Below are 17,105 nucleotides of genomic sequence, written 5' to 3' on the forward strand. Positions count from 1 at the left end.
TGTGCAGCGGCATAGCAGCCACTGTTTAGCCTTTTCGAAATAAAAGGGGCCCCTCCCACACTGCGCAGTCGCAGCGGCAGGGGCGCCGTTTCCGCAGCGAGCGAGACCCTCTCCGCTGGGGCAAGGCGCCGACTCGGATTGAGTGGGCTTCCCCCCCAGCCCCCCCCCAAAAATGCTGAGCCAAAATCCCATGGGAAATGGCTTTTAGCAAGGCTCTCGCTTGCAGTTGCATGTGGTTAGCCTCCGTTAATGCCACCGTCTTGTGGAGGAAGGAGAGGTCAGGCCTAAGGCTAAGGTGTATTGACGTGGCTGACTGTTTTGGGTGGAACGTTTTTCTTGCAAGTGTGTCAGCTGGGAAGCTTTCCAAAATGCTTCCCTGCACCACCAATGCACATGTGTATGCTCTCTGCAGAAAAATTATTATTATTATTATTATTATTATTAGCCTACCCAGACTCTATGTTCATTCTCTGAGTCCCTTCTTTATGTGCCTCCTCCACGAGAGGTCCAGAGGGTGACATCACAAGAACGGGGCCTTTTCTGCAGTGGCTCCCCATCATGCGATGCTCTCCCCAGAGAGGCTCGCCTGCCACCTTCATTATACACCATGAGTTGCCAGGTGATAACGTTCCTCTTTAACCAGCCCTTTGGTTAATTGACATCCAATGCCCTTTCAATATGTGTATGGGAATGGTGGTTATTGGGTTGCTTTCATTTTTATTTGAATTATGTATTTTGTGGTTTTATATTGTGATTTGATCCTGTGAACCGCCCTGGAACCTTCAGGTATAGGGCTGTCTAACAACAACAACAACAACAACAACAACAACAACTTTATTAAACTTACAGTTTATTGCCCCACAAGACGAATGCCTCGCAAGACGAAAAACTCGCTAGACAAAAGAGTTTTCCGTTTTGGAGGTGCTTCGCAAAACGAATCTCCTATGGGCTTGCTTCGCAAGACGACAATGCCTTGCGAGTTCCTGCGGGGTTTTTCCCCTCCCCCCCCTTTTCTAAGCCGCTAAGCCGCTTATCAGCTGATCCGATCAGCAGATAAGCCGCTAATAGCGCTAATCCGCTAATCCGTCAATGGGCTTGCTTCGCAAGACGAAAAGACCGCTAGACGAAGAGAATCACAGAACGGATTCTTTTCGTCTTGCGAGGCACCACTGTATTAGGATCTCGAAGCAACTTTGAACATCAAATAAATAGCACGTACATTAAAACCAACATAAAACGAAGCAGAGAAAAACCCAAAGCACATTTGTATTTTTAAAAGGCAGGATCAGAACATCCCACCCACTGAAGGAGGCCGCAGATAATTACCCTTCAGCCTGGCAGTCCATCTGCAGCTAGGGGATTTTTTGCTTTCATCTCCCCTTCTCCTTTCTGCTTCCTAACGCAGCAAGCTTAACCAGTGCCCTGTTTGTGTTCCCCTGAGCCTCTTTTTGTGCCGCACAATTTCTGTGCTTCTGATTGCAACCTTTGGCACTGGGTTGTGTACCGCTCCCTCCCAGCAGAAACAGAAGGGTGCTTGTACAGCACAGCCGTGAGCTAGGGGCACAGCGATGCGGGTGTCACAAACCTCCTGGGTTTGGGCCTCCCGAACTCCTAATGGTTCCACACCCTCTTGAACTCCCTCTTCCATGTCCCCTCCAGCTTTCCTTGATGGTGCTTGTTGACCGCAGGACTCGTGCCTGTATTTAGCTGTTGTCGGAGTTGACTTCCCATGTTGGGCTGGTGTCCAAAGCGTCCCTGCCACAGGAAGACAGTCCCAGCATGCTTTCGGGGGGGGGGGGGCATTGAAAAATCCACAGGCAATGCCCTGATCAGAAGGCACTCAGTACCATGAAAGGAAGCAGCTGGAGATCAGGAAGCTTTTATCTGCTTCCACATCAGAGGCGCCCGCAGGACCAGGCTGGGCAGAACATCTCAAACAGCTGGTGATTGATTCCTAACACATGGAAGCCCAGCTGTGGCTTGGGAGCAATGCTCCGGCCAGGCCAAGCCACCCTCTCGTTCCCTGCTTGATGCAAAGAGCTGCTTGCCAACAGAAGAAGAGACGATCGCAGCATCTATTTCCATTTGCCTGCCTTTGTTCTAAGCCATGAGTAGGCAATTGCCTTCTAAATCCGGATCTGGCCCAATTGCCTTCTAAATCCGGCCCGCAGACGGTCCAGGAATCAGCGTGTTTTTACAAGAGTAGAATGCGTCCTTTTATTTAAAATGCACCTCCGGGTTATTTGAGGGGCATAGGAATGCGTTCTTTTTTTTCTCTTCCAAAATATAGTCCGGCCCCTCACAAGGTCTGAGGCAGTGGCGTAGCGTGGGGGGTGCAGGGGGGGCCGGCCGCACCGGGCGCAACATCTGGGGGTTAGGGTTAGGGGGCGCAAATCCACAGGATAGGGGGCGCAAATTACTTGCCTTGCCCCAGGTGCTGACAACCCACGCTACGCCACTGGTCTGAGGGACAGTGGACTAGCACCCTGCTGAAAAAGTTTGCTGACCCCTGTTCTAAGCCATCCCTGCAGGCCGTTTCAACTGGGAGATTGTCCGGACTTCTTTCCTCTGATCCCACCCCACTCACCATTCCCCCTCCCCTTCCTCCCTTCTTCCTCCCTCCTTCCTTCCTTCCTTTCTTTTTCTTTCTCCTTAACTGTTTAAACCAATTCATGAACCAAGAACCTGCACATTGACCACTAATCATGAAACATATGTTGCAGATATTTTTCCACATTTACAGTGGTACCTCGGGTTACGAACTTAATCCATTCTGGAGGTCAGTTCTTAACCCGAAACCGTTCTTAGCCTGAGCCGCGCTTTCGCTAATGGGGCCTGCTGCTGCTGCTGCTGCTGCCGCGTGATTTCCGTTCTCATCCTGGGGCAAAGTTTGCAACCCGGAGCAACTACTTCCGGGTTAGAGGACTTTGTAACCCTAAGCGTTTGTAACCCGAGGTACCACTGTATCATGTTATTTTTGTGATATACAAATGACATGAGAAAACTCGGTATACCTGTTTGTATAACATTATTCTTGTTTATAAAACCCAATAAAAAAGATTTTATTTTTTTTATGGCACAGCCCTAAAAGGCCAGGAAATCCCCTCACAGATTTTCTCCTAGAAACAGCTCCTCTGATGAGGGGTGGGGTGGAGAATGCGGCAGCCTCAGTCTCTCGCTAACACCCTTGTCGTTTCCTTTTTTAAAAAAGATATTTATTGAAGTTTTACAAATTATATCAAACAAAACAATACACAAACACAAAAAAAGAACAAGTATAATTTCAGAACCTTATTTTCTTAAAACTTACTTTACCGACCTCCTCATACCTCCCCTTTCTGCATTCCCATTTTAAATATTTAGTTCAGCAAATCCTCACCCTTAATTTTATTTAATTGTCAACCTTTCTTTTCTTTTAACTTAATCTTTACAGCTATACTCCATTTGATTTTTAAAGCCGCCTCATTCTAACACACATTGATTTTGCAATATTTCTTAAGATAGTTGTTAAATTTCTTCCAATCTTCTTCCGCCGTCTCTTTTCCCTGGTCTCGGATTCTGCCAGTCATTTCTGCCAATCCCATATAGTCTATCACCTTCATCTGCCATTCTTCCAAGGTGGGTAGGTCTTGTGTCTTCCAATACTTTGCGATGAGTATTCTTGCTGCTGTTGTAGCATACATAAAGAATGTTCTGTCTTTCTTTGACACCAATTGGCCGACAATGCCCAGGAGAAAGGCCTCTGGTTTCTTAAGGAAGGTATATTTAAATACCTTTTTCATTTCATTATATATCATTTCCCAGAAGGCCTTAATCCTTGGGCACGTCCACCAAAGGTGAAAGAATGTACCTTCAGTTTCTTTACATTTCCAACATTTATTATCAGGCAGATGGTAAATTTTTGCAAGCTTGACTGGGGTCATGTACCACCTATAAATCATTTTCATAATATTTTCCTTTAAGGCATTACATGCCGTAAATTTCATACCGGTGGTCCATAACTGTTCACAGTCAGCAAACATAATGTTATGACCAATGTCCACCCTTGTCGTTTCCAGACGGCCTACCCTCCGACGCATTACATCCGCCGCGTGCCCCAGAGGAAGATCCACTACTTCACGGGTCTGCAGGTCCTCCAGCTCCTCATCCTTTGTGGATTTGGGATGTCTCCCCTGCCCTATATGAAGATGATCTTCCCCCTCATCATGATTGGAATGGTCCCTATCAGGTATGCTCTGGGGATGTGCTCCTTGCCCAAGAGGGCTTTGGGCTCTTTTATCCTGCTGGTAGTGGTTAGAGCAGTGATGGCCAAACTCTGCCCTCCAGATGTTTTGGGACTACAACTCCCATCATCCCTAGCTAACAGGACCAGTGGTCAGGGATGATGGCAATTGTAGTCCCAAAACAGCTGGAAGGCCGAGTTTGGCCATCATTGGGTTAGAGGACCAGGCTATAAGAGCCAGGTGCAACCAGCGTTGAAATGCGCACTCAGCCATGAAATGCGCTTTAGGGGGCGGGCTAGACAGTAGACCAGCTGCTGCCTCTTTCAGCCTGACCTGTTTTGCAGGGATGTTGTGAGGAGCAAAATGGAAGCGGGGCAGGGAAGCATGTAAGCAACCCTACGCTCATTCGAGGAAAGGTGGGATGTAAATATTTAGCTGGCATCAGCCTGTCCCGGGAGACAAGAGAGGAGTGCACCTTGCGGGGTGTTGGAGAGTTACAGCGCCTGCTGTGGCTGCAGAGACCGATGCAGGAGAGACATGTTTTGTTGCAGCTGGGACAGCGGAAGGCGTCAGGTTGTGCTGCTGCAAATGCACCATGACTTTTCTGCTCTTTGCACTCCTCCCAGTGGTCATTCCTCCAATGCTCACTGCTGTGGGTGCACAACTTGCCTCTCTGCCTCCAGGCACTGCGGTCGTCTGCAAGGGGTTACCACACGGTGGGGCTGATGTGGCAGACATCTTTGTAACTCAGAGCTGGTCTGCCAACAGGCCTGGTGCCGGAAGCCACAGAGATCACCTTGGAGATGATGATGATGATGATGATGATGATAAGAAGAAGAAGAAGAAGAGCCAGTGTGGTGTAGTGGTTAAGAGCAGTAGTCTCGTAATCTGGGGAACCGGGTTCGCGTCTCCGCTCCTCCACATGCAGCTGCTGGGTGACCTTGGGCTAGTCACACTTCTCTGAAGTCTCTCAGCCCCTCTCACCTCACAGTGTGTTTGTTGTGGGGGAGGAAAGGAAAGGAGAATGTTAGCCGCTTTGAGACTCCTTAAAGGGAGTGAAAGGCGGGATATCAAATCCAAACTCTTCTTCTTCTAATAATAATAATTTATTATTTATACTCCGCCCATTTGGCTGGGTTTTCCCAGCCACTCTGGGCGGCTTCCAACCGAATATTAAAAACAATACAGCGTCAGACATTAAAAACATCCCTAAACAGGGCCACCTTCAGTTGTCTTTTAAAAGTAAAATAGTTGTTTATTTCCATAACATCTGCTTGGAGGGTGTTCCACAGGGTGGGTGCCACTACCGAGAAGGCCCTCTGCGTGGTTCCCTATGTCCTCGCTTCTTGCAGCGAGGGAACCGCTAGAAGGCCCTTGGAGCTGGACCTCAGTGTCAGCTGAACTATGGGGGTGGAGACGCTCCTTCAGGTATACAGGACTGAGGCCATTTAGGGCTTTAAAGGTCAGCACCAACACTTTGAATTGTGCTTGGAAACGTACTGGGAGCCAATGAAGATTTTTCAGTACCAGTGTTATATGGTCTCGGCAGCCACTCCCAGTCACCAGCCTAGCTGCTGCATTCTGGATTAATTGCAGTTTCTGAGTCATCTTCAAAGGTAGCCCCATGTAGATCGCATTGCAGTAGTCTAAGCGGGAGATAACCAGAACATGCACCACTCTGGCGAAACAGTTTGTGGGCAGGTAGGGTCTCAGCCTGCATACCAGATGGAGCTGGTAGACAGCCGCCCTGGATACTGAACTGACCTGCGCCTCCATGGACAGCTGTGATGATGATGATGATGATTGCTATTATGACGTACCCTGCATTTCTCATTGCAAATTATCCTGGGGTCTTTCTTGCATGCACAGCAGATTCTCTTCCCAGGTCGTAAGGGAAAGATGGCAGCTCGGAAATCTGCTCATCTGCTTTCCACGCAGAAAAGTCCCGGGTTTGACTCCCCGGGTAGCTCTGGGATAGATTCCCTGCTCTGAATTCCCAGAGAGTCACTGCCAGCCAGTGTAGGAGGTGCTGAGCTCGCTGGACCACTGGTGTGGCTCAGTGTATGGCGCTTTCCTGTGTCCTTGCAGTGCGCTAGGTGCAGAGCCTGAAAGAGCCACGCGGAAAGTCTTCTGCTTAGGGCAGAATCTAACGGTGTCCCCCTTCTTCCACCCAGGTATAACTTGCTCCCAAGGATCATTGAAGCGAAATACTTGGACGCAATGGATGCTGAGCACTAGGGAAGGAAGCAGCCGTGTTTCCCTTGCATCAGCCAACGGGCTTCTATCTTTTTCAAACGGAAAGGAAGCTGGCGTCTGGCTGGGCGACTCGCCGGACCTTTGGTTTGGTCCCCGAACCTCTCGTGACTTGATTTTTGTACTCCTGCACAACTGACTACCCAAAGGCATGTTGCTAGAGACCAACCAAGTGCCCAGATTTCAGGGGGGGGGGGTTGGGGTAGGGTGGGGAGGGGGGAACCAGCGCTCTTTGAAGCTGGAGCGGCAAGTGTGCTTTACGGAAACCCCAAAGACAAAAGTTTGGCATTGCGTCCCCGCTTCTTTGTTTTAGGGAAGGGCAGCACCGTTTTTATAGACATTTTTGACACACACACACACACACACACCCAAACACACACCCTGTACTGTGCTGCTCTGCGAGAGGAACAGTAGGACGCTCCTTTTTAACCCGACAGAATTACAGCGTCCTCTGGGCAGTTGCCTCTGCTTCTGAAAACAACCTCTCATGCCAGGAGCCCCGGAGATCGGTGGGTGGCTGATTCGGTCAAGAGCCACCAGAAGACCAACGTGGAGCAGACCCGGGACAGATTTTTGCTCCAGTTCTGTATCATATTCTGTCTTGGGGCATCTGCATTGACGCAGAGGCAGCTCCCTGCTTTTGAGCGGAAGCCCAGAGGCGGATGCGAATTAGCCAAACCCTCTTGCAGACGGTCCCGACTTGGAACAGCAGATTTGCACGATGGCGACTGAACCAGGCACTGAAACATTTGGCAGAATCCCTCTTCCCTTCCCCTGTGTGTACAGTACTACTTATGTGTACATATATACATAGCTAATCTAGATTTGTGTATATATTTTGCATATAAATGTCCTGGGTAATTGATGCCTGTCGTCCCCCCCCCTCTTTCCCACCAGAGAGTGAAAGGGTTCTCGTGCAATCAGTGTTAACATGTACTGTATCTTGCCATCAACTTAAATTCTCTCCTCCTCCCTCTTCTTTTCTCCTTCGCACTCTGCTCTTTCCCACCTCTCCTCCGTTTAAATCCTAGCCCTTTGGCTCCCATCAGTTTTGATTTGCTCTTGGCGTTTAATTTTAACGTACAGTACATAGTGAACATTGGGGTCCTGGGCAGGGTCTCGTTCCAGGTTAGGGTTTGTCTCGTTCCACCCCCCACCCCCCAAAGGCTGTGTTTCTGCTGCTTGTCTCTGCCCTGTTCCAATTTTGTAGCTAACCTCCTCCTTCCCCCCCCCCCCTGCAAAACATGACATTATATTTCTGGAAAATCCGAATGCTCCCGATGTCTGCTTTATACACTGCGGGTCCTAATTATAATTTGTGTGTGCGTGTTCTATGTTCCAGCCTGTTGGTCCCGCCTCCTTTTTATTTTAAGTACTGCAAAAAAAGAAAGAACAAAAATCCATATTGTATTAGGCATATGTGTCAAACTCCCCTGTTATCTACATTTCTCAATATTCCTCTTCCGTGCAAGGTAAGATTTTTTAAAAAATTCTTTTTGCAAGAAAGAGAGCTAAAGACTTTGCAGAAGGCTAGATTGGCAGGGTTGTTCCTGAACCCAAGCCGCTGGTTGGAGAGACTTGATGTCTGTAGATAGTTCGATAGTTCAGAGTCAAGGATGTTCCCAGCTTGGTCTGCATAAACAGCAGGTGAGGTATAGATACTGTTTTATGTTTCAGTGGTTTATCATCTCTCTCTCTCCTTACATGTAGAAAACCAGAGGTCAGGGAGACAGATTCTCCCCTCCTTTCCTACCTAACATGGAAATCCTCTGAGTAATATAGCATTTCCCCCCTTCTTGACCCAGGAACATTGTTCAGATCCCAATGGACAAGCACATATGTGTGTAATTCACACTTGTTGCAGCCCAGTGCAGTAGACCAGTTCTAAGTTAGCGAGACGTGGGGAGCTGTTGTTCTTGTTGTTTTAACAAGTCCTGAGCATCGCTTTTTGCAGTGAGAACGATGACCAAATAAAAGAACCGCATCTGGAAATTCAGAGAGGTTGTCCCTTTGGCCAACTGGGTGCTCCCCGGATTATTCGGACTACAACTCCCAACTGCGCTGGCTGGGGCTGATGGGAGTTGAAGTCAAAGACGTCTTGAGGGCACCCGGTTGGCCAAGGCTGCATAGGATGGCCACCTTTGCGGCCAAAGGACACAGTCCACCTTTGAACAAGTGCAAAGGGGCTTTTCGCCTTTGCCGGTGACATATTCTCATGCTGAGCTTTCCAAAAGCATAAAAATATATCTCTGGAGTTGCTCGTTTGGCCTGAATTAATCCAGCTTAGCATCTTGGCTCTGCAAAGTCCTACCAGGCCTGGTCTGCAAAGTCCTGTCCGAAACGTTGCAGTTTGTGATTCTGCCCCGAGCTGCTTAATCACAGGGAATAATTACGGACACACCATGTAGTCGGTCATGGGTGGGAACCTTAAGATAGTCCACCTATGTATGTATGTATGTATGTATAATACAAGAAACCAGATTTATTGTTCCATAGGAGGTTCACAAACAACACTCTGCTCTCTCTGGTTTTATTTTTAACTAAGAACTCTCCTCTGCACTCAAGCTCCCACTGCCTTGAATTCCTCCGCTAAGGCTGGTAGGACATGTAGCCATATTTTGCAGGGGCTGCTCTTAACTCATTTCCGGGGTTGACACCGGTGTTCCTGCGCTGAGAAAATTTGGGAGCCATCTTTGCAGGAGATTTGACTCCAGAAGGCCAAGGGGAGTTGTGTGTGGAGTAGCTGGATTTTGTTTTGTTTTTTAGCATGTAAACAGATTTTAAAACTCAAGACTGCTGCCAAAAATGGCAGCCTCTTGCCCCACCACAAGAGGTAGTAAAGCATGTCATAAGTTCATTATTGCATGTTACAGGGCCGGGGCAAGGGAGCATAGCTAGATGTGAGGCTGCCATGGTTAGCAGGGTCTGTGGTCCTCCCCAAATGCGTCTCTCTGACGGAGCCTGTCGCCCAACGTAATAGAACCGCACATTAGTCATGCGATGGATATGAAACCTGCCTGTGGGTACAGAGAGTTCATTTACAAAGGCCAGTTTTTCAGTTCTACAGGGAAGCAAAGCAGAGTAAAAGCTCTCCTCTTAATTAATATTTTTTTAAAAAGCCAAATCGCTAGCGCGTGGCACACGTGATCTGTGGCTGGCTGTGGAGGTTGCTGCAGATAATAGAAACACTTAAATATATCCGTGCACACAACCCAAGTTTCTTATCTTGCAGCTTACAATAAGTGGATGTGCAGGGTTTAACGCAGACTGGGCAAGTGCAAACAGAGAGTAACTTCAAGGAATGCAGATCTCGTTTGCCGACATGCGCATCCCTGATGTTCTCATGTGAACTTTAAAAAATAATACTTTTGGTTTCAGCTTCTGTGCAGCTTCTCTGTGCGCTTCCCACCCGTGGTCCTCAGGAAATACTCTGTGCACTGCGTGGGGGCAGAGTCCTCTGAGGTTTCTAGATCTATATGCCCAGGGGTAGCGTAGGGGGTAGCCTGTATGCCGTGTGAAATAGGCAGAGCTTGTTGAGATTTAACAGCAAGCAGTGTGCTTAGATACCTTTATGAAAATGGTCCTCTCTTGCCCAGGACTGCTCCTGCTTTTAAGATTTAATTGCACAGTGCCCACCCACACCCACCCCCCCTCCACACACAGTAGCACACATTTCATAGTCTTTTTCCAGTTATTACCCAGAGCTTCAGAGCTTGCAAATCTGAGCAGCTTAGCACATTTTAAGGCCAGTAACCTTCCACCCCCTAGTCTTGGTCTTGTACTTGAACAGGTAGCAGACCAGAAACCGAGCTGTCTCAGAACATGTCTTACTTCGGATGGTTTTCCCCGACTGCCCGTCCCTCAATCTTTCCCTCCTTTCCTGCTGCAAACGGTGTTGGTTTTTGGGGTTTTTTTCAGTTTTATTGTTCTATTTTCTGTTTCTTGTTTCTACTGACCTCCGCTTGGGTTACCAGGAAACAGACTTTGCGAAGGAAGAGTGTCTGTCGTAGACGGAACAAATTCTGCACTTTAATAACCACTGCGAAGGTTTTAAGACGGTTAGAATGTACATACCAAATGCTTTTATTATGAGCTCTGTAGAGAAGATGACTTTTTTATTATTTTAACTTCATTTTCTTTCTTTGCATGAATCTTGCCAAAGAAACGGGTGTGAGGAAGATATCTCTGTACGTGTTCTGCTCGTCGGGAGATACTGTGAATGCCTTTTGTGATTATGGGGTGCTTTCGCCTCCCTTAACGCAAGCAGAGTTTGCAAAAAAAGAGGAGCGTTGTTAGGCCAAATTTGTCTTGATGCCATAAACTCCCCTTAAACTTTCCTCCTGAACTTGCTCCAAGCAAAATTGAGATACCACCCCCTGGAAAATGATCAAAAAAGCTAAATCTGGGGACCCAATAGGGGACGGTCTTGTGAATCGTTCCTTCCTGTCTCAAGGACTAGGGAGGGATACACAAACTTTCCCACCCCCCAAATTCTCTTTTCTTCTTATCTGCTGATCCATACATGCTCATCATGAGTACCACGAATGGCTTAACGGTTGTGGGCTGATCCATTTTCAACAGTCTTCTTTTCTGAAAATTAAAAAAATTGATTTCCCAGGAAGTGACTTTCAGAGGGGGAATTATTAGGGGACAGGGAAATGGTCACATCTGATCGTGTGACTTGAGTCCCAGGAGTTAGCCACAATGAGACAAGACATCTCTGGTGGAAAATTGGTGATGGGCCCATCCATTTAAACAACCCAGAGACAATTGTCTGCAGAAAAAACGTGTTAACGCTTCGCTTTAAAGATCCATAAATAGTTCACCTCGCGAGTAAGAGGGACTTTGGGCCAGCTAACCTGAGGCGAGCCGTGGGTGGTGTTTCGTAGCAGTAGACTGATAACGGCCCACCGAGACTCACCACCAAATCGGTTTCGTGTTAGCTCCTCTTTCGAAACTGACCCAACCTCTAAATTCCTTTGTCTCCATATCTGCCTTGAATTCTATTCTCATCCCCTGCCGTTGTCTGGAAACACACCAGTTGGCAAGTCCGCCCACCTGTGTACCTTCAGCCTTCTTGTTGTCTTCTGATGATTCCTCCTCATCCGTCTTGCAGCGAAAGGACCGTCCCGTGTGGGGTTGCATGTGTCTCTGCGCAAGCCATTTTGAGGGGAGTTTTCCCTCTCCCCAAAGTTTGCTATGCAGTTGTCCTCTGCTGTATCGTTCCTCTTCCCCACCCCGCAAGACCCTGATTTCCTCGCATTCCCACTTCTAGCTATTTTTAAAGCCAACGTTGGAGGCAGCACCTGCTGTTCTGTTGCAGACATGCTTGTGCTCTCAAGAGTTCAGTGCTGCTGATTTTAATGCATTTGATGGTGCATCGGCCCAAAGATTTCCCTGGGGACCAGCTCCGCATACCTGATCCCCAGAGGATGTGGCTACCTGGCCCTGAGCTGGCATTGGCCACCAGCCCTCCCAGGCGAAACCACAGCAAAAGATCATTGGGTGCTGTGCAGAAACTGGTCTTGGCATCTCTCGGGTGGCAGCAAAAGAGCCTCAGGTGGGCATCTTGAGATAAAAGCATGACTGCCACGAAAATAGATCTATAAAGGGTTTGAGGAATCACCTTGGCCAGCAGTGGAGTCCTGCACATGCTCCTGGACTACAGTTACCATCATCCACCCTGACTGCTGGCTGGGGCTGATGGGAACTGGAGTCCACCATTCTCTAGAGGGCCACAGGCTCCCCATCCCTCACCTTGGTGTTCAGCCTACTGTGAATCAAGTGTTCAATTCTTCAGTTCCATCTTCTAGTCACGGTATATTTTGGCAGGAATCTAGTTAACTTCCTCAGTCAGTCACTGTTTTATTGTGGCCTGGTAGGCGCTGCTGTATAGCTGACCAGGGTTTTAAGCCAGTATTTGAATGTATGCAGTTTTTAGGCATCTCCTTCATTGCTCCTTTTTAAAAATTTTGAGCAGCTCTGTAAGCCCCTATCCCGGACTTGCATCCGATTTGTTCCCTGCACCCATAGCTGCTCTGTTTAGAGGAAATGTGTGTTTTCAGAAGCAGTGGCATATGTGCATTTGAATTATTGATTTCTACCAGCTCTCACCCCTGCCGCCTTGCCGCTTTCCCACTGCGGAACGGTTTTTGAATTCGTGAGCTTTTGTTCATCAAAGGGAGATTTGGCAAAAGCAGCCACGGCACACGCTTCACTGATCTGCTCCCAGATTTAAAGTGCTAAGATCCCACGCCAGTGCTTGATATTTTCCCCTGCAAACCAACATGGTTTTGAACCTTCTCGCCAAAAAAGTCTGCTTCCACTGACTTATCTGTGTGTCCGCTTTTAAACTGATAGCGGTGATTCACGTGTGTGCAAAATATTATAGAGCTGGAACGTGGCACTGCGATCCATATCCCTGCTGGGCGGATCCAGCAGAGATTAACTGTTCCGCAGCCTTTGTCACTCGCTTCCTTCCTGTACCCTTTTCTCTAGCAACCGCTAAACACCTGCAATTCATTCGGCCGCCATTTTCTGAATGTACCCATTGCGATCCGATTGCATGCACACAGCGACCGTTACTGACCAATGCTCAGGTTCCTGACGATGCTACATCTCTTTGCCACATGACAGCACTCAACATTCTGGATATTCGCCAGGGTTGGGGTGTCAGGGTGCAACATAACTGAGGACATCATATCCGCTTGTAGTTGCTCCATTGCACAGGAAACAGTTGCATGAAACATCTCAGAGCATATCCTTTGTGCATGTCTGGACTCAAATGAAATGGGGATGGGTGACGTTCATTTTCCACAGCCCCCCTACCTTTGTTAGACACATGGGTTAATGTACAGAACCCAAGACAGGATTGGGGGTATTTCGATATTCCTTACTTCACATTTTTCTTGAGCCAGGAGTCCTGCAAACCTTGTGCCCTGCTAATGGGCCATCTAAGTGGAGATATTGTGCATAGACAATCTGAAACACAACTGGGAGATTTGGTTTGCCTTGCCCTTATTTTGTCCCCCTGCCCCCCATTCTCTGACTTGGAATGTAGCCGGTTCATGTTAACTGCTGTACTTTGTAGCAAAAAGGGGGGGGGGTTTGCTTACCAAGTGGCCTGGAGGTTGGTTCTAAATGCTTATTTTTTAAAGTGACCTAATGCAAGGGTTTTGAATATAGAATGCGAGAGAGAAGAGCCAATGTTTTATTTTGCACTCGCTCTGTTGGGATTGCAATGCATGCTTATTAGCTAGTGTTGATGACTTCTTTTCTTTTCCGTTAATGGTTTTCTTTTGATAAAAGAATTGCTTCTTGGAAACAACAGAAAGTCCTTTATTTGTATAAGGAACTTGGTTGTATTTTAATAAAATAATAATAAAGAAATCTCTATTTCTACTCATTGTCTAAAGGTTCTGCTTCCTATAGTTAATTTGTGTGTGTGTGTGTGTGTGTGTGTGTGTGTGTGTCCCTCCCCACACGTTGTAAACGTTGAGCATTGAAATCCTCCCCTTAATTGATGGCTGGCGAGACTTCAGGTGCCATATATGAAACTCACAGGGGCATTTTCAAGTGTATCAATTGCTACATAGGGACGTCCCCTCCTGTATCAGATAAAAGACATCAGTAGCATTGTTTTCCTACTATGCTTTTACCACAATCTGTTCATTTAATGTGGGAGAAGCTACTCTCTCAATCCTGACATGGTTGGTGATCATGCTTATAAGCCTTCCTTAACTGGCCACCCTCCAGATGATGTTGAGTTACAACTTCCATCCTGCCTTTCCATTGGAAAAGGTTCAGGTGAGGGCAACCCAAATAATCAAGGGCGTGGGACTTTTGAGTTGAGAGGAAAGATGAGGAAGAGGCAACAGGATAAAAGTTTATAAAATGATGGAGAAAGTGTACAAAGAAGGGTTTTTTATCCCTCTCTTGTAGGACCAGAACTCATAGAATCTTAAGAGTTGGAAGGGACCCTGAGGGTCATCTGGTCCAACCCCCTGCAAAGCAGGAATCTCAGCTAAAGCATTCATGGCAGAAGGCCGTCCAACTCAGACATCCAATGAAGCCGAATATTGGAATAACAATAATAAATTATTATTTATATGCCGTCCATCTGATTGGGTTTCCCCAGCCACTCTGGGCGGTTTCCAGCAAAAAATAAAAACACCAAGCATTAAAAACTTCCCAATGCAGGGTTGACTTCAGATGTCTTCTAGAAGTCAGATAGTTGTTTATTTCCTTTACACCTGATGGGAGGGCGTTCCACAGGGCAGGTGCCACTACCGATAAGGCCCACTGCCTGGTTCCCTGTAACCTCACTTCTTGCAGTGAGGGAACCACCAGAACAGGGGTCCGCAAACTTTTTCAGCAGGGGGCCGGTCCACTGTCCCTCAGACCTTGTGCTGGGCCAGACTATATTTTTGGGGGGGATGAACGAATTCCTAGGCCCCACAAATAACCCAGAGATGCATTTTAAATAAAAGCACACATTCTACTCATGTAAAAACATGCTGATTCCCAGACTGTCTGTGTGCCGGATTTAGAAGGCGATTGGGCTGGATCTGGCCCTCAGGCCTTATTTTGCCTACTGATACACCAGAAGGCCCTCGGAACTGGACCTCAGTGTCTGGGCTGAGTGATGGGGGTGGAGACGCTCCTTCAGACCAATGAGGACTGAGTTAGTTTAGTGGCCACAGGCTGCTGGCTCCCTCAGAGTGGAAGGAAAGTTGGAAAATGGAAGTCCCCATAGATGTCACTCCCCCTGCCACTGTTGATGCTTTAAATAATACCACACTGGACTGTGGAAGTCCAGTTATAGTCATTATTAAAATGGAATGGTGGAGGTTGTTCGGAGAGAATGCAGTTATCCGCTAAACGAGAGGAGAGACTCTAGAATGGTTTTCGCTCAGACTGATGAATCAGCCCAATAATCCAATCAAACAGGCACTTTTTTGGAGGGTTGCCAGGAAATCAATACCTTGAATTCCAAAACCCAGATTGTCGCTACCAAATTGATTCCCTCCCTCCCGAAAGAAATGAGAGAAACTCAAATTTACCTTGGCTTGTAAGGCTAGAATGAGAAGGGTTCAAAAGTAGGAGAAGCTCTTGAGTTGGTATGTTTAGCCTGGAAATGAGGAGATTGAGGGGAGATGTGATAGCCGTATTCAAATACCTAAAGGGCTGCCACATGGAAGATGGAATAATAATAATAATAATAATAATTTATTATTTGTACCCCACCCATCTGTCTGGGTTTCCCCAGCCACTCTGGGCAGCTTCCAACAAAGATTTTTAAAAAATAAAATGTCCCTAAACAAACTTCCCTAAACAAGCTTGTTCTCTCCTGCTCTGGACGGTAGGACTCGAACCCGTGGCTTCAAGTTACTGGAAAGGAGATTCCAACTAAACATACAGAAAAACTTTCTGATAATAAGAGTCATTTGACAGTGGAACGGTCCCCTTTGGGTGGATATGGACTCTCCTTCCTTGGACTTCTTAAGCAGCGGTTTGACAGCCACCTGTCATTGATACTTTAGCTGAGATTCCTGAATTTCAGGGGGTTGGACTAGATGACCCTAAAGATCCCTTCCAACTCTACAATTCTAAGAGCTTGTGACCACAAAAAAGGTAAAAGAGAGCTCAGGGCGTATCGGGAAAGGAAAGAGTTGCTGTTGCAGCAGGCTCACTAATCAAAATGGAACGGGGGAGTAGCGAACAAATAATAATCTTTTCCAAACTGAAGGGAGGATGAACGCTAGGCACACAGAAACATTTCACCCTCAACTTGCCTGATTTGTTGAGAAAAGCTGCCATCTACAGTTTACGGAGGAGAAAACAAAAGGCCTTTCTAATGAGTACTGAACCTGGTTTCTGTTTGCTGGTAGGGTTGCCAACTTTTCTCTCCCTTCACCGCCATGCCTCTGCCAGCAAGAATTAAGCAGGTGAAACTTTCGCCACCATGTTATCTCCCCTGCTTAAGGTTGCAGCGTATTGGACTGCTCTTAAAGACAGAGGAACAACTTGGCAATGAAAATTGATTCAGCATGAATGAAGACGTGTGCTTTGAGCAGCTCCAGAACTTGCAACAAGCTTCAAGTATGTGTGTGTGTATATATATACATATACATACATACATACATACATACACACACACACACACACACACACACAGTGGACGCTCGGGTTGCGAACGTGATCCGTGCAGGATGCACGTTCGCAACCCGCAGCATTTGCAACCCGCGTCTGCACACTCACAGGTTGCAATTCAGCACTTCTGTGCATGCGCAAAGGGAAATTTAGTGCTTCTGCGCATGCGCGACCGCCGAAACCCAGAAGTAACCCATCCGGTACTTCCAGGTTTTGGCGGTCCGCAACCCAAAAAAATGCAACCTGAAGCGTTTGTAACCCGAGGTATGACTGTACACACACACACACACACACAACAACAACAACAACAACAACACAACAACACATGCATAGGGCCAGATTAAGACATTTAGAGGCACTAAGCCCTTAAAAGATTTTGGTGTCCCCGCAAGATCTAATTCAAAATATAAACAAAAATAAACCATAAAATGGAATTCTATTTTTCAAAATAAGACCTACAGTAAGATGAAAAACAAT

General features: G+C 47.2%; 2 protein-coding genes across 7 annotated transcripts in view; one reads left to right on the forward strand and one right to left on the reverse strand.

Annotated features, from left to right (window-relative positions):
* SLC4A11 (solute carrier family 4 member 11) overlaps positions 1-13,877 on the forward strand; it is a 251,928-nt gene extending 238,051 nt beyond the window's left edge. For all 6 annotated transcript variants that reach the window (XM_082236390.1, XM_082236389.1, XM_082236394.1 and 3 more), the window contains exons 19-20: positions 4,059-4,228; positions 6,398-13,877. In XM_082236390.1, the coding sequence (XP_082092516.1) occupies positions 4,059-4,228; positions 6,398-6,461 (234 nt within the window). In that variant the 3' untranslated portion in view covers positions 6,462-13,877. The remainder of the gene's footprint in view (positions 1-4,058; positions 4,229-6,397) is intronic.
* LOC309539925 (kyphoscoliosis peptidase-like) overlaps positions 1-17,105 on the reverse strand; it is a 360,319-nt gene that overhangs the window by 318,404 nt on the left and 24,810 nt on the right. The gene's annotated exons all lie outside the window — the stretch shown is intronic.

This window comes from Podarcis vaucheri, assembly GCF_965113315.1.
Source record: "Podarcis vaucheri genome assembly, chromosome: 9".
Classification (NCBI taxonomy): Eukaryota; Metazoa; Chordata; class Lepidosauria; order Squamata; family Lacertidae; genus Podarcis; species Podarcis vaucheri.